Here is a 22,611-nt window from a genome sequence, read left to right on the forward strand (position 1 = left end):
ATTATTGGCATGCATTTATTAAATGTAGATTGTATTTTTGTTTCGTTGTCATTATGCTTTAAGTTATGCAGCCCATATAAGCAAATATACATGCCGCATAAGTTCTATCATTAAAAGGATATTCCTCATGTCTATTATAATTTAGATTAATTCTGCTATTGTTAGATGAAATCATCTATTGATGTAAATTAGATCCAGTTGTTGATGGGACTCTTCAGTTCAACTATATCCTTTCTGATTTTCTTCTTGCTGAACTGCCTGTCAAATTGCAAACAGAAGGTGTTTATCGCCAACGTTATTTTTTTTCTTGCAATTCTATCAGTTTTTACCTTGTATACTAATGCTCTGTTGTTAACATGCATATACATTCAAGACTGTTAAGTATATTTGAATTGAATTCTTTTTAATTATGTAATGTCCCTCACTATCTTTGATGATGTCTAAAATTAATATAGCTACTCTAGCTTTCTTTTAATTACTGTTAGCATAATATATCATTCATCATTCCTTTATTTTTAATCTGTCTGTGTCTTTATATTTTAAATTGGGTTTTTTTGTGGTTTTTTTAAATCATTTTATTGGGGACTCTTAGAGCTCTTATCACAATTTGTAAATACAGCTATTGTGTCAAACACCTTTTGTACATGTTGCCAGCATCATTTTCAAAACATTTTCTTTCTATTTGAGCCCTTGCTATCAGCTTATTTCTCTACTCTCCCTTCCTCTTGAACTCTTGATAATTTATAAATTATTATTTTTTATGTCTTATACTGATTGCTGTCTCCCTCACCCACTTTTCTGTTGTCCGTCCCCTTGGGGGGAGGGAAGTAGGATTTTTTTTTTTACAATTCAAGTTTTATTGACTTATAATTCACATCATACAATTCAATAGTTCAATCACATCAAGAAAAGTTGTACAATAAAAAAATAAATAAAAAGACACCACCACACTGTTTTAGAAAATGCTCTTCATTTTTGTACAACTCATCGTTATTTATTAACTTCTCATTTCTTCTCAACCTCCCCTGCCATACCTCCAAGGGACCATTAATACAGTTACTGTCTCTATAAATTTACCTATCCTGTGTTTGATATACAGAAAAACATTAAAAACAAACAAATAAAAAACACTGCTAACAAAATTAAACACAAACACTTCAATCAAAAAGAAAAGAGAAAATATTAAAAACCAGAATAAATTTAAATAAGGGAGTTCAAATGATAGTGTGCTAAATTTTAACCTAACTGTATCTGCAACAACTCATGAAATAAGTTTCTTACAGACAGCGTATGAGATTGCTTTTAAAAGTTTGTAGAAAAGTTCAGTGTAATCTTTTAATTAAATTTTTAACAGTTTTATTGGCACTCCATCCACATATACAATTCAGTAGCTCAAAATTGAATTTTTTCATAACCTTTCTGAAGGCCTCTCACATTGCTGGCTCTTGTGTTTTATTCATTCTTATACTGTCTTTTGTCATATTTTGAGTTCACTTTCAAATAACACTATACCACTTCACAGTTGTATAGCTTACAGCAAAGTATTCCCAATTCCGTCTCCCTTCCCTTATCTTACTACTAGCATTTATTGATTGATTGATTGATTTATAAGCTGTAGTCAACCAATATATTGTTTTTCTTATTATTTGACCAAATTGATCAGTTAAAAATAACAAAAATAAAAGATTTTGTTTTTCCTTCATTTATTCTTTCTCTAATGCTCTTCCTTTCTTTATATAGATTCAAGTTTTTGACTTCTGTAATTTTTCTTCTCTCTGAGGAACTTCTTTTAACATTTCTTGCAAGGCAGGTCTACTGGTGACAAATTCCCTCAAATTTTGTTTGCCCAAGAAAGTTTTTATTTCTCCTTCACTTTTGAAGAATAATTTTTCTGGATACAGAATTCTAGGTTAGTGGGTTTTTCATTTTTCTTTTTTTCTGAGAAGTCTGGTGTAATTTTCATTCTTATTCCTCTTTGGGTAAGATTATTTCCTCCACTGAATTCTTTCAAGATTTTCATTTTCTGCCATTTGAATATAACATGCTTTTGGAATAGGTTGTTTGTTTTCACTTATCTTGTTTATCTTTTAATTTTATTTATCAGAGTGTTCTCTGAGCTTCATGGAGCTATAATTTGATATTTATCATATATTTTGGAAAATTCTCAGCCATTATGACTTCAAGTATTCTTTATTTCTTTCACTTCGTATTTATATGGCACATTCTGTATTTTGTAAATTGCTCTACAGTTCTTGGATATTCTGTACCAATTTCCCCACCATTTTTTTCTCTTTGCTTTCAGTTGAAAAGTTTGTATCTTCACGCTCATTGATTCTTTCCTTGAGTTGATTCTTTCCTTGAGTGTGTCTAGTCTTCTAAGAGCCCATCAAAGGCATTCTTTAGTTCTGTTACCTTTTTTAAGAATTTCTAGCACTTTTTTTTTTTTTTTGGTTCTTAGAGTTTCCATCTCTTCCTTTAGCAATCTGTTCTTGCACGTTGTCTATTTTTTCTTTTGGAACCACTAGCATATTAATCAAAGTTCCTGGAAACCCTGGTGTGATCATTCTAAGACCTGTTTTAAATGAATTTAATTTTGTTGTCTTGTGTATCTTTTCAGACTGTGTTCTATGTCTTTTAGAATCCCTTATAAATTTTTGTTGAAAGCTAAACAAGATATATTGGGTAAAAAAAAAAAAACCAACTAAGGCTAATAGACCTCTAATGTGAGGTTTGATGTTTTTCTGTGTTAAACTGTTAACGGTTTGCTTTAGCTACAGGTGTGTCAGGCTAAAATTTCCTGTAGTCTTTGTCTCATCTGTTGTCATTGGGTTTCTTTAGAAATGTCTTCAGGGGAAAAAAAAAAAAGAAGAAATGTCTTCGTAAATAGAGTTTGAGTTATATACGTCTTTCAATTTGAATCCCTTATTATTATTTAAAGAACTTATGCATGTGATGATAAGGTATGGAGAAAGGAATATGTCCTATAAGACGGTGAAGTCTCCATCATTATATGTAATAACTAGATAGATAACTGAACTGTAACTTCACACACATGAACATTGGTTCTGAAACTATTCTTGGGATTTAAAAAAATTATTGAAGACCCCAGAGGGTTGTTTTGTGTTATTGGTCATGGTGTTTTTGATGTGGCTTATGTCTGTCAATATATAATATATTGGAAGTTATTATCACCTGAAATTCCCTGAAGTGATACAGCCAATTTACCCACTCCCAAATCAGAGGAAGAAAAAGTTTTTATTGAGAAAGTATACAGCCAAGAGCCAACAGCAGTGCAAAACAGATAGGCTCTGCAGTGTCCTGTTGGAAATCTGAATACATATAGGAAATATACCTTTGATTTTGGAATTTATACTTTGGGGAGTCTTACAGATGTACTTTAACTCAGCTTTCAGAGTAAGCAAGGGAAACAACAGTTGACCGTGAGCAAGCAAACAGAACAATAAGGTGCTTTAAGTCTAAGGCCAGTCTCAAGATACCTTTGTTGATTAAGCAGGGCCTAGCTTTTAATCACAGTCAGGTACAAGGGTAAACAAAGGAAGATTCTTGGCGTTATCTGGCCCTTTGAGGTAACGTCCCCATCCAATCAGCCAGCTTTTGAACAATGTTGCAAATTATAAAAATCCCATAGAGACGGCAGTAAGTAAATACTCTAGGCTAACTATTTTGTATGGGGGATTTTCTAATCTTATTCAGTAAAACAACATTAGAACTGAAACATTTTCAAGTTGCTCAGATTTTAACTTACATTTTATTTTGACAACTTTAAAAAAACTTTTCAAAACAACATCTCAAAACAAGATTGAAATTGTTTAATATGATTGCAGGTCTCCTTAATACCCAATTTAATGGAAGACAGGTATATTTTCATTATACGATAGTTTCTGGGAAATTCCACTGTCTTTGTATGAAGGAAGCAAAGAGTCTTAGGGACCAGAAATCCTTAGACTATCCTATTAAAACTGCTAGGCTTAAAAAATAAATTAAAAAAAACCAAAAACCTGCTACCTTAACTGGTAGTATTTCTCTCTTTTTTCACACTGAATTTTTTTGTTCAGCTATTCAGTCATAGTTGTTAGGAAATAGGCTTTTAATAGTTGAGGCATGGCTATTCTGTCTGCACATCATTCTTTACTAGTTGAATTTTATTTGAAATAATCCTTTTCAAATCATTTTCTATCTTTAAAAATTCCCAGTACATGTAAAGTTACTGCTGAATTGTGATAGACATGAGCAAGCTCCCCTTGATCTCTGAAGTTCATACTACTACTGAAGCTTTATTTTACTAATCAAAAATATTTCAAAATAAAAACATTCAAATAATTCACTAAATGAATACGCTAACTATATTCTGCTAGGTACACACATTGCATTTAATTTTAAGTAATGTACATTTCCCTTCTTTTGTTTTTTCCATTAGGGTATCAATATTCATTTAGCTAAAAAAATGATTGAAGATCGAAGCAGAGATTACATGAACGCTAGGCGTGTAGCAAAGGTATGGAATGCCATCAGTCCATTTACTTTAATGAGTTTTATTTATGGGAGAGCCTTTTCTGTATAGTGTTACTCATTTTTACAAAACAATTTTGTCATATGATTCATATACCATAGAATTCAGTTGTTTAAATATATTAAAAAGAGTTATGTAATCATTACCACTATTAATTTTAGAACATTTCCTTCATTTTGTATCTATTATTATTTCCCTAAACTCTCCCCTGCCCAAACCCAAAGACTTTATAAATTTGGTTACTATCTTTATAGATTTACCCACCTATCCTAGATCTCACATAAAGAAAATCAGTAAAATATAGCTCTTCACTACAAAGAAGGAATTGGCTATCCACTTCAGAGGAAGTGGCTGCTGAAAACCTTATGCATAACATGAACACACTGTCAGATACTGAAGGCTTAATGAATGGAAGTAGAACGTTGTCAGAGATCGTCCCAGAGGATAGCTCTCACCGGTCAGAAGCCATTTGAAATATAACTGAGGAGAAGTTGATTTCTCAAAGTCGAGTCAACGATGGTGACGTGAGTGGAGTAAAACCTTGGGGATCTTCATTTGCTGATCAGGCTCAACTCAAAATGAGAAGAACCAGCTGCAAAATCTACAAATCATCAGAACTTGGAATGTACAAATATGAATCTAGGAAAACTGGAAGTCAGCAAAGCAAAAATGAAGCACGTAAAGATTGATATCACAGGTGTTCGTGAGCTGAAATAGACTGGTATTGGATTGGCCATTTTGAATCAGAAAATCATGGTTTATCATGCCGGGAATAACACATTCAAAAGGAATGGGTTGCATTCGTTGTGAAGAGGAGATTTCAAGATCTCTCTTGAAGTACAGTGCTGTCTGTGATAGGATTCTATTGGGCTCTCTTCAAAGAAATCCAGTCAATACAATTATTATTCACATTTATGCACAACCACTAATGCTAGTGATGCATCAATTGAAGAACTCTACCAACATCTTCAGTCAGAAATGGATCAGATATGCAATCAAGATGCATTGATGGTATTTGCCATTGGAATGAGAGTTGGAAACAAAAGAGAAAGAACAGTCATTGGAATATATGGTCTTGGTCATAAAAAATGAAGCTGGAGATCACATGATCTCATAGCAAATACCTTTTTTCAACAACATAAAAGATGATTATACACAGACTTCTCCATATGGAATACACAGAAACCACATTGAACACGTCTGTGTGAAGAGACAAAGGAGAAGATCAGTATCATCTGATAAAAACAGGCCAAGGGCTGACTGTTAATCAGACCATCAATTGCTCATATGTAAATCCATGTTGAAGCTGAAGAAATTGAAAAGTCTAGGAGAGGCAAAATATAGCCTGAGTCTCTCCCAGCAGAATATCAAGACCATCTCAAGAACAGATTTGCTGCATGAAACACTAATGACAGAAGACTTGATGAGCTGTGGGAGGACATCAAGAACATCATTCATGAAGAAAGCCATTAAAAAGTACGATAGCTGTGGTGGTGATTGTACAATTCCCCTCGATAATGATTGAAAGATTGAACCACTCAATTGTGTGGTTTGTAAATTATGTACCAATAAAACTTGAAAAAAAATGAAATGATAAGAGAAAAAGAACGGATCAAATTATATGTCAGAGCAGACTCTGAAACTTAATCTTAGAATAAATAGCTAAGGCAAATGGAAGAAATAATGAAATCAAAGAGCTGAACAGAAAATTTCAGAGGGCAGCTCAAGAAGACAAAATCAAATATAATGAAATATGCAAAGACCTAGAATTAGAAAACCAAACAGGAAGAACACACTCAGCATATGTTAAACTGAAAGAACTCTGAAAAAATTTAAGCCCCAAATTACAATATTGAAAGATTCCATGGGCATATGGAATGATGCAGGAAATATCAAAAGAAGATGGAAACAATACAGAGTCACTCTACCAACATTTTAGGAGGTAGCATGTGAGCATCTCCTTCAAAAGATGTTCAAGTTGCACTGGAAGCAAGGCTCCAGGAATTGGTGGAATGTCAATTGAAACGCTTCAACAAGCTGATAAAGCGCTAAAGCACGTACTTGTTTATGCCAGGCATGTAGAAGGCAGCTACTTGACCAACTGATTGGAAGAGATCCATATTTGTACCCATTCCAAAGAAAAGTGACCTAACAGAATGCAAAAATTATAGAACAATATCATTGATAGCACCACCAAGCAAAATTTTGCTGAAGATTATTCAACAGCAGTTGTAGGAGTGCATTGACAGGGTTCAGGCTACCAGAGGTTCAGGCTAGATCAGAAGAGGACATAGAACAAGGGATACCATTGCTGATGTCCGATAGATCTTGGCTGAAAGCTGAGAATACCAGAAAGATGTTTACTTATATTTTATTGACTGTGCCCCAAGGCATTAGAATGTGTGGATTGATAACCCTGAGAAGAACAGGAATTTCAGAACATTTCATTGTGCTTCTGTGGAATTGTACATGGATCAAAAGGCAGTTGTGTTTAAAATCAAGAAAGGTGTGAATCAGGGATATATCCTCTCGCCAGAGTTACTCAATCCCTATGCTGACAGGCATCAGAAAAGCTGGATTAAATAAAGAAGCATGCAGTGTCAGGATTGAAGGGTGGCTTATTAACAACCTTTGATAAGCACATGGCACAGCCTTGCTTGCTGGGAGTGAGGAGGACTTGAAGTACTTGCTGATAAAGATCAAGGATTTCAGCCTTCACTCTGGACTCCAACTCAATGTAAAGAAAACCAAAATCCTCACAACTGGAATAATAGGTAACATGATAAATGAAGAAAAGGCTGAAGTTGTCAAGGATTTCTTCTTGCTTGGTTCCACAGTCAATGTTCATGGAAGCAGCAGTCAAGAGAACAAAAACCATATTGCCTTGGTTAAATCTGGTGCACAAGACCTCTTTAGAGTCTTGAAAAGCAAGGAGGTTATTTTGAAGACTAAGGTCACCCAACCCAACCATAGTATTTTCAATCCCCTCCTGTGCATAGGGAGTTGGGAACTGGATGAGGAAGACTGAAGAAGAATGGATGCATTTGAATTGTGAGGTCGGAAAATAATATCGAAAAGACCGTGGAGTGCCAAAAGGACAAACCTGTCTTGAAAGCAGTACGGCCAGAACGTTCCTTACAGGCGAGGAGAAGTGAGATTTTGTTTCTTGAACTTTGAGCATGCTGTTAGGAGAAATCAGTCCCTGGAGAAGGACATCATGCTTGGTGAAGAAGAGGGACCGTGAAAGAGGGCCCTCAAGGAAACGGGCTGACAAGCAGCTCTAACAAGGGGCTGCAGCATAGGAACCGTGGTGAGGGTGGTGTTGGAGCGCTCGTGTTTCTTCCTGCTTTGCATAGGGTTGCTATGGGCCGGAAACAACTGGATGACACCTAACAACAACTGCAGCAGCTCTTGACCACTAGCAATCTTACCTAAGGATAATTAAGTCCGCTGTCTGAGTAGATGATATGTTTGGAATGAAATTCCTCTTAACACGTACATTAAAGGACAGATAGAATAAGTCAAATAAGAGAAATTGTATTTCAAAAATATAAAAACAGAGGATGGAGAAATCGTTTCTACCTTGGATGAAAGAAGTAATTCTTATCCTTTTCTCACATCTGTACATCTGAATACTGTACTAATATGATTTAATAATAGAACCCTTAGAAACAGATTTTTAATATAGGTAATTCCTCGTCTTCCCTACATCTCATTCTTAAATAGTTTTAAGTAATTTTACCAAAGTGGTATTTGCAAAGAATGGGTATTTCAAACCAAGTATTCCAGACTGAACAATTCCATCCCATATTCCTGAGTTTTTTCTACTGACCATACAATTCTAAATACTTCTTGTTTAGGAATATGAGACAGTAATGAAAGGTTTGGATCGCAATGCCCCCTCCGTGCCTCCTCAAAATACTCCTCAAGAAGCTCAGCAAGTAGATATGTGGAAAAAATATATACAGTGGGAAAAGAGCAACCCTCTTCGTACAGAGGATCAGACCCTCATAACAAAAAGAGGTAACACGTTTAGCACTCGTGAGACAATTGTGTATACGTATGTTAGACTAGCTACTGCTATCCCATAGGTCACTGAGGCTCTGGCTTTCCCTTTACTTTTCTTATCTTTGATTCTTTGTATTAGGTGATTTCTATAGGTGTCTATTCATGATCACTGACGGGTTTTTTTGGTGGTTATATATTGGGCTGCTAACCACAAGGTCAGCAGTTTGAAATCACCAGTTGCTCCACGGGAGAAGGATGGGGCTTTCCTCTATTAGTCTCTGGGGTGGTTCTACCCTGCCCGCTAAGGCTACTATGAGTTGGGATTGACCTGATGGCAGTGAGTTTGTTTATTTATTTGTTTTTAATCTGCTGTTAAGCCATCTTATCGGTTTTTCATTTCAGATATATTTTCCTGTTCTAGAAGCATCAATCATAGAATTTTTTTTATTTTTTATAATTCACTTTTATAATGGTCTGTATATTCATGATAGCCATCTTTTTCCTTTATGTTCTTGAACATATTTATAACAGTTGTTATAAAGTCCTTGTCTGCTAATTCCAACATCTGGCCCTCGTATGGTTGATTTCTTTTGACAGCTTTTCCCTTCATTATGGATTACAATGTTCTTTGTTGTCACATAGCTAGGCATTTAAATTTTTTCTTTTGCATACTCTCCAAATACACAAATGATGTTACAGACAGTCTGGATTTTGTTATTTTACTCTTCAAAGTGGTAAGTTTTACTTTAGTAGGAAGTTAAATAATTGGCAGGTCACCTGGATCTTGTAGAAGATTGGTGTTATATTGTTAGGACAGATTTGTTTCATTTTTCTATACTCTTACAATACATTTCTTAGTCCTACGCCATATCTTTTTCACTCCTAAGGAACAACCTTATGAAGATTTTAATGGGAAGGTTGAAAAATACTCAAACCTGTTACCTAGACAGAACCCAAATTCTAGATTTGGTTTCTCCTTTTTAATGGACAGCTCCTGAAGTATCTTTCAACCTTTTTGCAGCTTCATTTTCCACTGGATTATTTGTATTCTTTCTTGCCACTTTGCATTTTAAGAGGCAGCTAAGGATTTGATGGGACTGTATGGCCAGGTATTCAGCTCTATAGTCTCTTTCGGTCCTTTCTTTTAGAGATAGCCCTTTCACTTGGCAGCTGCTGTTCAGAACTCCACCCTCTGCTATCTGCAAATAGCTCGGCAGCCTTCGATTTTAATCCTAGCTTCCCCCAAACCGCACAGACTTGGATGAACTTGTTGTATTAGTTTGTAGGTCAGCCATAAATAATTGTCCCAAACTTGGTGGAAAACAGCAATGTGTTTTCTCAGTGTTTAAGAGGCTCAAAGTCTAAATTAGAGTGCTGGCTCTAAAGGCCAGGGCAGGAAACTTTTTTCTGCCAAAGACTATTTGGATACTTAAAACACCATTCACAGACCATACAAAATTATCAACTTAAAAATTAGCCTGCTATATTTGCTATATTTTATTCACTTGCCCTTAATATGATGGCTGGAACTGCTTCTCTTTGTTGAGGCCTGTGACATTAGCTGCTATGGATGATTCCTCAGGCCTTACTTACCCAGCTGGCAAGCCAAATATTCCCTACCCAGCTCAAGAGGGATATTTTCTCTCTATTGGCTCTGGAAGAAGATCTTTGTCTCTTTTAGCCTCTGCTCACGGGCTTCTATTTTTCCCCATGTCTGCTTCTCTCATTTGCTTGTTTAATCTCTTTTATATATTAGAAGAGACATACTTAAGATATACCCTACACTAATCCTGTTTCATTAATATAACAGAAAGCCCATTCCAAAATGAGATTGTATCTACAGGCATAAAAGTTAGACTTTATGAGGGTAAATAAGAGTTTTGTTAATAGGGTTCATACCTGCATTGGTTGATTCCAAACAAAATTTATTTAGATATGTTTCTGTGACCAGTAGATGATGGCATATACATTTTCTCAGTAATACACTTGTCTTAGCCTCATTCCAAGCCTCCAAATTCAATGCCTTCACGCCAATCCCAACTCATGGCAACCCTGTACGGCAGAATAGAACTGCCCCTCAAGGGTCTTAGTCTGTAACACTTAACGAAAATAGAAACCCTAGCTTTTTTCATGCAGAGCTTTCCTGTGGTTTTGAACAGCTGGCTTATCAGGTAGCAGGGCATAACCACTATGCCACCAGGGCTCCTTTGGTCCTGTCAGGGTGCCTTTGAAAACAAGATTCAAGGGAAACAGTGCCTTCCAAGGGGACCTGCTGAGCTAGTTCGATTCAGGACCTAGAGGTTCTGAAGGTCAGCTCAGAAGGTTGGGAAGGCCGGGTTTTTGGATTCCAAAGGAGTAATCTTGATATAGATTCTCATAGAGACTTATTAGGAAGATAATTTAAGAAAACTGAAACTGCATTGGTGAGCAAAAGGCCAGGAAAGTTGTACCAACGCATCATAGAATTCTTCAGGGAAGGGTTAAAGAGATGGAAAATTGCCTTCAGAAGTGTTTAGACCTAGATAGGGGGATATGTTGAGGAACAATAGCTTCACATTTTGATATTTTTGTTTAATAAAGTTTTTATTTTTGTAGCAAAACTTTATTTAATCTAAACTTCAAGGTTCAAACTGAAAAAACACTTTTTGTTTGTTGTTGTTTTTTTCCCCATAAACATTTTATTGTGAATTGGGTGAAAACTTGCAGAGCAAGTCATCAGTTTTACATTCAACAATTCATATACATTTTATTTCATTGATTACAATCCCCTCACTATAACACAATTTATCTCACATCCTCTCTGTTTCCTGTTTCCATCCTTCCTTTTTTCCTAACCCTCTGAACTGTGTTTTTAGGTAAACGTTGCCCATTTAATCCTAATTGTTTTGACTTCCAATACTAGGAGAGGTTCAGTTCCAGATGTATAGGGTGACTAAGGGCCATTGCCCCAGTGGTCCCTCTGTCTCTTTCTGATCAGCAAGAATGGTCTCTTTTGATTCTGAGTTTTGTTCTACCCTTTTCTCTCACTCTACTCTGTGATAATATGATCCCTATAAGAGCAATTGGTAGTGGTCTCTCATCACTATTTAGTTCTGGTTCCGGGATCATGAAGACCTAGGTTCTCCTGGTCCATCTGCCATTAACTAATTATTTCCCTATGTCTTCAATGTTCATCATTATTCTTTCCTCTGAGCAGGGAAAGACCAATGGTTACACCTAGTGGCGGCTCACAAGCTTTTAAGGCCCCAGTTGCTACTCACCAAAGTAGGGTGTAGAATATTGTCTTTGTGGACCATGTTATACTAATTGACCTTGATGTCTCCTGAGCTTCCGAGTTCAGTGGCTCATTCCCTTAAGGTATTTGGTTATATTTAAGAAGTTTGCATAACATGTATATTCCACCACTTGCATGGACATAGTTCCTACAGAAGTAAATTCTCAGGCACAACTATCCTGTGTCAAACTTAAGAATATTTGTGGGTATACTCCCACTGTCCCCCCCACACCTGTTCATTCAGCCTAGGTATCTATCTGTGCGTCTTTTCAGAGGTCAGCAGTGTTTCAGGACAGATTCTCTGTGCACTTTAACTCTTGCACTCTTTCCAGTGTCTTCCCTGGCTCCATCATTTTTGTTTTGTTTTGGTTTTTTGTGGCAATACCTTTTTGATTAATATAACCTTGTGTGGCACACAGATTTGGGGGAGATGAAAGTTCAATCCATAATGTTATTAGGCCAATTAACTAGAAAGTCCCACCAAACCATGACTGTAAACCTCCAAGGACCCATAGGAATTCCCCTCACGCCAACTCCTCAATGCCGCTTCCTTTGCCCATGCTATTTTGTATCTGCCCTTGCCCTCCTGTCCCTCCTGCTCTACGTTTCTCTCATCTGACCAGTTTCTGTCTCATTTAGGCTTTACTGTCAACATTGCCTTCTTAGTAAAGATTCTTTTCAGTGCTCATACTGCTTAGACCTTTTATTATTCTTGTCTTAATGTCTGTCTCTCCATATACTGTAGACTTCTCGGGTATAGAAGTCTTATTCTTAGGTATATCCAATAGTGCCTTTATATTCCCAAACATATAGTTGGTTCTTAATCAATATTAATAAATGATGGATTCTAGGGTGGATAGCGCTGCTAGAAATCACTACGGTTTTCATTTCTGATCACCACTCATTGTTTAGTACCTTGCCATGGCTAAACATTTAGTTGTAATATTTTTATTGATCGTTTTACAAAAAATATTTATTTTACTGAACTGTTGCTTGTAAATGTTTTCTTCTAGTTATGTTTGCATATGAACAGTGCCTGCTTGTTCTGGGCCATCACCCCGATATTTGGTATGAAGCTGCGCAATATCTGGAGCAGTCAAGTAAACTGCTAGCAGAGAAGGGGGTAAGTACTCCCTCGTCCCTTTAAGAGTGGTTATAGTTTAATGATTTAAAGTGATGAATCATTGATTTTTATAGAAGTTAAAATCATGGAAAAAGCAAAAAAAAGGGAAAAGCTTTGGAATATTTTTATAAGAAATTCAGATGTTTATTAATATGTACACATACAAAACAACGTATATCTCAGATACACATAAAATACAATAGATGTAATTTTATTATCTTTCCTTGCAACCATATTGAAATGACTGAAGTAGAGCTTTCCTTAAATTTTTTTCTCCTAGGATATGAATAATGCCAAATTGTTTAGTGATGAAGCTGCTAATATATATGAAAGAGCCATAAGCACTTTATTAAAGAAGAATATGCTGCTTTATTTTGCATATGCAGATTATGAAGAGGTGAGTAAAAATGTTTTTAACTTAATTGCAATTCATTATTTTAACACAGGAGTGAATTTAGTTTCTGGCTGCTCCTGAACCAGGTATAATATGTGCATTAGAAATAATGCAAATTGAATAATTATTAGTCCTTAGTTGGTGCTATAAGTATGCACCATTGTGGAGTGTAGCCTCTGGATTCCTACAGCTCAAATCCTGCTTGTTTGTGAGTCTGCATTTATCTTTCATTCTTCTCTCCCACTTCAGAGTCGCATGAAGTATGAGAAGGTTCACAGTATATACAACAGACTTCTAGCAATTGAAGATATTGACCCTACCTTGGTGAGTAGCCTTATAGATGGTTTCCCTACCTTTACAGTCTGATTTTTAAAAGTTTAGTTCCATTCAGTAAAAGTCACTCCTGTTGGTGTACAGTTCTGTGATTCTTTATAAAGTAAGTCATGTGAGCACCATCACAATTGCAATGCAAATCCTCTCCATCATCACCTGCTGCTGAATTCCTCAGGTGGCTTATCAGAGTGACCACTTCTCTCCTGAAACCCTGGGTAATTGTTGACCTGTTTCCTGCTGGGCTTTTCTTTTTTAATCCACTTGTCACCACATAATTGTTGTCGAATACATATTTTTTGTAAGTAAATGGGGACAGGAGAAAGCAGCATCTCAGAGAAGGACTAGACAGGAACTCTATAGCTGTGGCTGTCAGCACCCTGAGTGTCTGCTAAGTGCAGTGGTGCCCTCAGAGGGGGCAGACCAACAGGTGGACTCTAGATCCTCTCCAGGCCATCTAGAGCTACCCTGGGTTTTTCCTTTTTAGGTGGGGATTCTACTTACATATTATTTTTTTCATTAGTTCAGCAAATAGTTTTGTGTTATGTACTGTGCTATTCTCCAACAATAGACTAACAAATTGAAAACAAAAGCCAAAAAACACCTTGTGTTAGACAGGGTCCTCTAGAGAGATAAAACCAAATTGCTGATAATTTATTTATTTATAAAGATAATTAGATATATAACAAGAAATGAACTGTTAAATCATATACAGATAAATATATAATACAAGAAACAGTTATATTATAAAGCAGTACAAATGGCTCAGTGCAACTCACTCCCGTGACAGAGTTGTGCGACACTAGCAGTCCTTCATGTCTAGTCTGCTGCCAGGTTTTCCTCTATACAGAGAGAGAGCTAGGCTATCTCAGCACAGCAGCCAATCACAAGGCAGGTCACCAACTGTCAGCCAGGTCACCAACCGCCAGTCCTCAGCTCCAGAGATGTCTTAAAGGGACCTCAACTTACAGCAACACAGTTCACAGGCTAGGCGTCCCAGAGGTAGTGTAGCCTGTAAATTGAGGCACAGAACAAGCAAGGCAGCCGCACACTGGTCCGATGATCAAAGAGTGAGAGCCAGAAAGGCGAGGCTCACCGAGCCATTTATCTCACCACCCTTCAGTTAATCCCACTTGTGTTTATCGGCCAGGCTGGCACAATAAACTATCTCACACCTTTTCCTCAAATAACTGATAGTTAGAATCATAATTTGTGTTAGTCCAGTTTGACTAGAGAAACAAATCCAGAGCCGCTCAGATAGGTGCAAAAGAGAGCTTTATTATCAAAGAGCAATTGCATTCACTCTTAATATCCTCAAGTTGACATGAAATTATGTAACTACCACATCAACTGTCCTGATTTTCATAAAAGTTGGGATTTTTCTGAGAAATGGGACATTAGATTTTAAAATATTGACAGCTCTGGTCAAATGAAGATGAGTGTTATCCTAGTACTAGTGTAGAGGCTAGGAATTTGCAGGCTCTTTGTGTTTTTGGCACGCTATAGGTACTGCATGTAATACAGCTCATTAGTTTATTAGTCAAAGTAATCAATCAAAAAGTTGTATTATGTTGTCTTCTCTCACTGCCATCGAGTCAGTGTCGATGCATTGCAACTCCTGTGGGTTTCTGAGACTGTAACTGTTCACAGGAGTAGAAAGCCCAGGCTTTCTCCCTCGGAGCTCCTAGTGGTTTCAAACTGCCCACCATGTAGATTACAGCCCAAAGCATAATCACGACACCACCAGGGCTCCTATTATGTCATCTTTGTGGGCTTTTAAACAATAAACCAAGAAAATGTGAAGTCAAACATGTATTGTTAAACACGCTTTTATTGAATAAAGCATTGAACTTTCTAGATGTTGGCATTTATTAGTGGAGTGTTTTCCAGTATTTTTTTTTTCTCCTTTGAAATCAATTTTTTGTTTTTTGGAATTAGCCAGTGGCGATACCTACGCTGCTTAAATATAAGCAAAATAACAATGAAGTATATACTTAAAATGGTGAATATTATATAAATCATAGTTCAATAAAAAAATAAACAAAAACTAATTTGCCCATAACTTTAACTCCCAAGTGGCTTTAAACCAGGCAGTATTTTCTAATTCTTGGGTATTCAAGATTGCTCTCTTAGAGTGTAGTAATAAAGTAAGCCTGCTTTAAATGCAAGAAAGATCATATTCAGTCATATTTATAGACTCCATACAGATGAACAATGGTTACTTTTTGCACAGGTATATATCCAATATATGAAATTTGCAAGAAGAGCAGAGGGCATAAAATCTGGAAGAATGATATTTAAGAAAGCAAGAGAAGATGCCCGGACCCGCCACCATGTCTATGTCACGGCCGCACTCATGGAGTACTACTGCAGTAAGGTAGGTACGGGGCACAAGCACAAATAAGGTGAGGTCGGATTCTTCATCTGAAAGACTGTTCTGGTTTGTCCTCAGACTTTAATGGTTCCCCAGTGTGCCTATGGGAAATTATGTGGTGCTTCATCCACATCCCCAATGCCTGCTAATGTATGCCTATACAAACTCCATATTTTTAACCCTCGTGAACATTTTTTAATAGTGGTAAAATATATATAACAAATACATAACATTTCACATTACAACCAATTTAATGTGTACAATTCAGCAATGTGTTAAGTATTACGTACCTCATCCTTATCTAGCGATTTCCAATTTTTTCCATCACCATTAATAAAAACCAGGTTCCTATTAAACAATAATTCCTCCCCCCACTCACCCACTCCTGGAAACCATTAAGTCCTTGGATAGTTTTTAATTTTAGCTTAGTTTACTTAATTTGTTTTTAATTCGCTTTAATTACTATGTAGCTTATCGTTGGCATCAGTATGTACTCTTTTTACTTCTAGGACAAATCTGTTGCCTTTAAGATTTTTGAGCTAGGGCTCAAGAAATATGGAGACATTCCAGAATATGTCCTGGCCTATATTGATTATCTCTCTCACCTTAATGGTAAGTAGACACTAAAATCTAGAACATTTACTTAATATTAAGCATTAATGCAATTCTCTTAAATGATGCTGATTTTTTTTCCTTCTCAAATGTATCACGATGTTATCACACCAGGATGGAACACTTGGTAGGCACTCAAGAAATATTGGGGCCTAGCAACAATAATTTACATTGCGTTACAGTAGATGTTCCTGACTCTGAAGAACAGGGTCTCCTACATCATCCATCAGCAGTGAGCCTGAGAGTTGTTTATGCCCATCTCTGCTGACTCCGGGCACAGCACTCCTCTCCCCCGAGGGGGACAAAAATGACAACAGTCTCTAGCCCCCGAAACTGAAAAATATCGATGGAGTAAAGAAAACTTGTAAGCTACTTGAGAAAGTATTTTTAAAAGAAATACTGTGTTAGCTTCTTTATTCTGTTATAATAAGAATTCCTTTATTGAGCTCCTACTCTATCAGGAACTGTGCTAAGTCATTAATATAGACATTATATTATAATTTAGTCTAGTTACCCACAGTCGGGGAAAGATAATTTCTCCACCAATGATCTGGTGTCAATGTTGATTTAGTGAAAGGTACACAATTATGTGCCATGGAAAAGCTGATTAAAATAGGTATCAAAAGCATATCAATTATTCTAATAGTGCGTCAGGAAAATATAGCATTCTGTATACTTTAGTGTAAGAGAATGAAACTTAAAATGTGGTTTTGTATTTCAGCTTAGTGACTCTACACTCTGGAAAAAGGCTTAACTTCAAAAAGTGAGATAGTAGGGCACGAGAAATTTAAAATATTAAATCAGTATTCCCCACCAATTTTATTTTCCTTGATTTTTTTAGTGCAGCTACTAGTATGCATACTTGTGTTGATATTCCGATCATTATATTTGACGTCAGCATTATTTTCTAAAATCAATGGCTAGTCTAGAGGGTTCCTTTTTCAAGCATTCACCCATCCGGCTTCATTTATCCCGTACCTCCCTGGTACCAAGATAGGGAGGTACAGGTGAACAGGCTCCATTCTACCCTTTCGGTCTGGTGAGGAAATCAGATGTGTACTTGTAATTGTACCATCATTTAGTGTTCATGATAGCATGACATCTGGGCTAGGCAGACTAGCTATGTAATCCTAAGAATGGTCTACAGAGTGGTCTTTAATAAAGTATCTGTCTCTTAAAGAATTGTAGAGATAAATTAGTTTTTAATGTGTTTAACTCATATGGAATGTAATCAATATTCCATAATTGTTAACTATTAATGATGATCATCACCATGGGAAGATGTGCTAAATATCATCATCGAGCCGTCAGTGAAGTGCGTTGGGCGCACAGTAAAGGGAGTATAATTTAAGTGCTAGCGCAGTGCAGTGCAGTGCAGTGACGGTCGAGTATGGAGCACTTGGGGTGTGCCAGTCCAAACTGACGTGTGGTATAAGTTAAATTACATTCTAGATTTCAAATACTTATTTTTTAAAAAGAAGCTAATTGAAAGACTGCTATGAAATAATTTGGACATATTACAGTCTACTTAGCTTTTTTATTTTATTCTTAAATGTAGCTAGCATAAAATTTTACATTACATATGTGGCTTCTCTTACAATTCTGTTGGACAGTGCTGTTCTAGAGGGGTCATAAGACAGGGAGCATGGACTCTGGCTAGGCGGATGAGCACTAGTCAGCCCAGTAGGGTGGCCAGCGAACCAGACAGGCAGAGAGTGTAGTAGCATATACACCAGCAATGGAAACACTATGTGGAATGCCAAAAATTATGTCTGAAGCTAAACTTGGGATAAACCAAAAGGCATAAAGATGTAAGTTTTTACTTATAATTTTTTGAAGTACAGTATATGAAATTGATGTTAAATCTGTGACTATCATGCCATCTTCTTTGGTTTAATTTGTATAGATAGTAAAACGAATCAGTACCTTGAGTCAATGAAATCCAATCACTCATTGGATTCTTTTCTGTTTTTTCTACATAATACATTTTACTCTATATCTAATTATTTATTTATATATAATTTATACGTTAAGTGCATCCATTTTAAGGGTATAATTCAATCCATTTTAGTAAATTTACCACTGACTTCCTAAAATTACAAAAATCTCTTTGAGTTTAGTAAGAAGTGTTATTTTCTCAATCCCAGCTACAAGAAAACCTCCCAAGACTTTTAAGGCTTAATCCATCTCTGGCCACCATTCTTAATTCATTTGCTACTTACATATTTACCTAGCAGGCACCCTCCACATTATCTTTTTATTTTTTAATAATAGTTATACAAGAATTTAGGGTAGTTTAGGTTACAGGAGGCCCAGGGCTTCCAAAGACAAGAGCCAGCTGTATCTAAATTTGAGCTTCTCGTCCTTCATATTCAATCCATTGTAAAAATGCTAAGAGTTTGACAATTATGATGTAAGCAGGTCTATAACTTTTCAAAGGCAAGTAGAATAAGACAAAAACCAAACCCTGATTTCCTGGAGTTCATTCCGACTCGTAGTGACGTGGTAGGACAGACAGAACCGCCTCAGGGGTTCCGAGGCTGTCACCTGTGCAAACAGACGCCTTTGCCTGTGATGGGCCTGATGAGTTCAACCAGTGGCCTTTCACCAAGCAGATGAGCACTTAATCACTCAGCCACCAGGATTCTTGTAAATGTGATCCACTGTGATAAAGTATTTTCCCTCATTTAAAAGTGCAGACTGAACTGGAAAGAAATGTCTCTGAATCTCTTCATAGTCGTCGTTCAATAGCAGGCCCAGATCAAAAACTAAATCTTTCTTAATCTCAATTTCCTCATTTATAAAAATTGGCTGTGGTAGTAGTTACCTTTCTGCATAGAATTCCTAAGAAGATTAAATGAGATAATGCATGTGCAAATACATTGTTGAATTGTAAAAATGAACTTCTTTTTAATATTTTCAATTGCTTTTAATATCCTAGAGGACAATAATACCCGAGTTTTGTTTGAACGAGTTCTAACCTCCGGAAGCCTTCCTCCTGAGAAGTCTGGGTAAGCACTGTGGAGACTTGTCAGCTTCTGCTTTACCCACTGCGTTGTGATCTATCATATAGCATCACACATTCATCTCTGAGATTGATCTGTGGGATGAATGTCTGAGTATGACATTCAAGAGAGATTACTCTTTGTTCGAGACTTACTTAACAAATATCGACTTGCAGTATTTCCATACCCATGTGGGATTATTATTTTTTATTAAAAGATCATTTTATTGGGGGCTCATACAACTCTTATCACAATCCATACATCAATTGAATCAGGCATGTTTGTACATATGTTGCCTTCATTTATTGAGCCCTTGGTATCAGCTTGTGGGATTATTTTTTATATTTTGAATAGTAATTCAAATGGTTTTGACAGACACTATAGCAATTTATTAAGTATTTAGTAAATCCTTCTAGTTACAATTCCTAGAAATGTATATGAACAATTTATAAAAGTTCTGAAACTTTTACCTTCCTTATTCTGGAGCATTTTTACCTTCCCTTACTTATTCTCAGAGGCTTGTAGTGGTTGCACATTGGGCTGTGATCTGCGGGGTCAGCAGTTCAAAAGCACCAGCAACTCTAAGAGAGAAAGGCTGGGCTTTCTACTCCCGTAAAGTTAGTCTCAGAAACCTGCAGAGGGGTCACTCTGAGTCAGCACTGACTCAGTATTTTAACTGATTAAAAGTTTGACTGTATTTTGTGACCTTACTTAATGGTTTGATCGGACAGGGAGACGGTGGAGTGTATCAGGGCCGTGTGAAGGCACGGGGTGAACACTCATGGGCTCAGCCTCGTGGGCCTTGGGCAGATTTCATGACCTTTCCACTCCTTGTTTCTCACTGAGTGACAATAAAGCTTTACAAACAGTTTAGGGTTATTCAGTGCTTATGTTGTTAGCTCAACAAGTAATATAATAGAAAGTATAACAGATTTTTAAATGTTTTTATCCATATACTATTGGATAAAGAATGCATCCTATACTATAACTCACCACTAAACCAGGGGTGGGATTTTTTTTTTTTTTTTTTTTTTGCCACTGGCTATTTGGGTATTTTTAACATAATTAGTGGGCTATACAAAATTACCAACTTAAACATTAGCCTACTACAGGTGATCAAACATGTAATTAACTCACCCTAATGTCACGCTTCAGTGACATGACCTGGTCTTGGTGACCGTGCAGGCCTTATCCAGCCCTCAAACTGGACCTTCCCGCCTGCCCCTCCGCTAAACCAGGTGATGAAGCCACATTCCGGGACTAACAGTCAGCGCCACTGACCCGATCCTACTCACGACCCTGCAGGCCAGAGTGGTACTCACCCGGTAGATTTCCAAGACTATAAATCTTCACAGAATAGAAAGCCCCATCTTTCTCCTGAAGAGCAGCTGTTGGTTTCGAACTGCTGACCTAGTGGTTAACAGCCCAACGTATAACCCCACTACACCACCAAGACTCCTTGGAACCCCTGTTATCCTGGAAAAATTGGAAAGCTGCTTTGGTTCCTCTTCCAAGTCTTCTACCCAGAGTTTACCCTCGCTAATGTCCCTTCCGAACCCAGAGAGATGTGTAGGTTTGCTAAATAAAATTTTCAGAGAAGTGAAGCTTAAATACTGAAGTAGTATTCAAGGTGAAGTATGATGTTTATAGTTCACTTTAAAATATTTAAGCAAAAGGGAGATGACACAAATATGGCAAACCTTTAACAGTTACTCAGTCTACATAATAATGGTATCATTGATTATACAGTGTTCCAAGGTTTGGAAAGCTTTTTAACAAAAGCTTTTTAGAATTAAAAGGACCTTAAAGGTTTTTTTGTGGGTCCCTCACCCCTAATCTAGAATCATTAAATATATACTATGTTTATTTTCTTACAGAGAAATCTGGGCCAGGTTTCTGTCTTTTGAAAGTAATATTGGTGATCTGGCTAGTATTCTCAAGGTGGAGAAAAGACGGTTTACAGCATTCAAAGAAGAATATGAAGGCAAAGAAACCGCTCTACTGGTAGACAGGTACAAGTTCATGGACTTATATCCGTGCTCTGCCAGTGAACTCAAAGCACTGGGCTATAAGGTATGTACTTAACAGCCAATCTCACTGCCATCGATTGATTTCAAATCATAGCAACCCTATAGGACAGACTACAACTGCCCTTGTGGGTTTCTGAGACGTAACTCATTATGGAGTAGAAAGCATCTTTCTCCCTTGGAGTGACTGGTGGTTCGGAACTGCTGGCTGACCTTGTGGTTGGTAGCCTACCATGTGACCACTTTGCCACCAGGGCTCCTAGTTGTATGGGGAAACTTAAAAAAAAATATTGGAAAATTGAATGAAAAAATCATGGAATTCTCCTATGAACTTTTTGAAACCCCTTTTAGAACAGATTTGTAGAAATTAAGGGCAAAAGCTCAGGACTTTTCCTTTGTTTTTGAAATACTAAATATCAAAAGTAGCTAAACAATGAGGAAATGAAAGTTAATAAATGCTTTTATTCTTGCCCTGACAATTGTCAATTTCTTGTTTCTTATGGTGTGGGTGTGAGTAGCAGTGGAAAAAAGGAGGTGAAACAAAAAATCTGAATATCTTCTTAGATATTACATTTTTTTTTTTTAATCTTTCTTATAAAATGGGTGGATTGGCCATCTTAAACCAAGTGTAGCTCCTGTTATGTATTGTGTATGTATTTAATAATGAAGATACACGAAAGCTTGTCCATTGTTCCTTGAGGGCTGTGAGTCCCCAAGGTTTCCGAGGCTTAACCGGGAATAAGTGGGAATCTTCTACTTGTGAACTACTGATAAAACCAATTTGATACTTTGCCTATCCAGGCCTACAGGGCAGATTCATGTTTTTGCAGCCTTAGAAATAGCCCTTGCTGAGAAAACCATTATTCTATCATTTTTTGTGTGTGTGTGTTGTATGAACCAAATGAACCAAGATGGAAAGAAAGGGAACTCAGA

The 22,611-nt window shown here is 36.7% G+C and overlaps 1 protein-coding gene across 1 annotated transcript in view; it reads left to right on the plus strand.

Annotated features, from left to right (window-relative positions):
* The window catches only part of CSTF3 (cleavage stimulation factor subunit 3), an 85,556-nt gene that overhangs the window by 59,262 nt on the left and 3,683 nt on the right, over positions 1 to 22,611 (plus strand). The window contains exons 9-17 of the mRNA XM_004708276.3: positions 4,439 to 4,516; positions 8,392 to 8,554; positions 12,827 to 12,936; positions 13,217 to 13,333; positions 13,580 to 13,654; positions 15,894 to 16,037; positions 16,544 to 16,646; positions 19,588 to 19,657; positions 21,529 to 21,724. Coding sequence (XP_004708333.1) covers positions 4,439 to 4,516; positions 8,392 to 8,554; positions 12,827 to 12,936; positions 13,217 to 13,333; positions 13,580 to 13,654; positions 15,894 to 16,037; positions 16,544 to 16,646; positions 19,588 to 19,657; positions 21,529 to 21,724 — 1,056 coding nt within the window. The remainder of the gene's footprint in view (positions 1 to 4,438; positions 4,517 to 8,391; positions 8,555 to 12,826; positions 12,937 to 13,216; positions 13,334 to 13,579; positions 13,655 to 15,893; positions 16,038 to 16,543; positions 16,647 to 19,587; positions 19,658 to 21,528; positions 21,725 to 22,611) is intronic.

Source organism: Echinops telfairi, unplaced genomic scaffold (genome assembly GCF_000313985.2).
Source record: "Echinops telfairi isolate 266 unplaced genomic scaffold, ASM31398v2 ScPeMD7_60;HRSCAF=208, whole genome shotgun sequence".
Taxonomy (NCBI): Eukaryota; Metazoa; Chordata; class Mammalia; order Afrosoricida; family Tenrecidae; genus Echinops; species Echinops telfairi.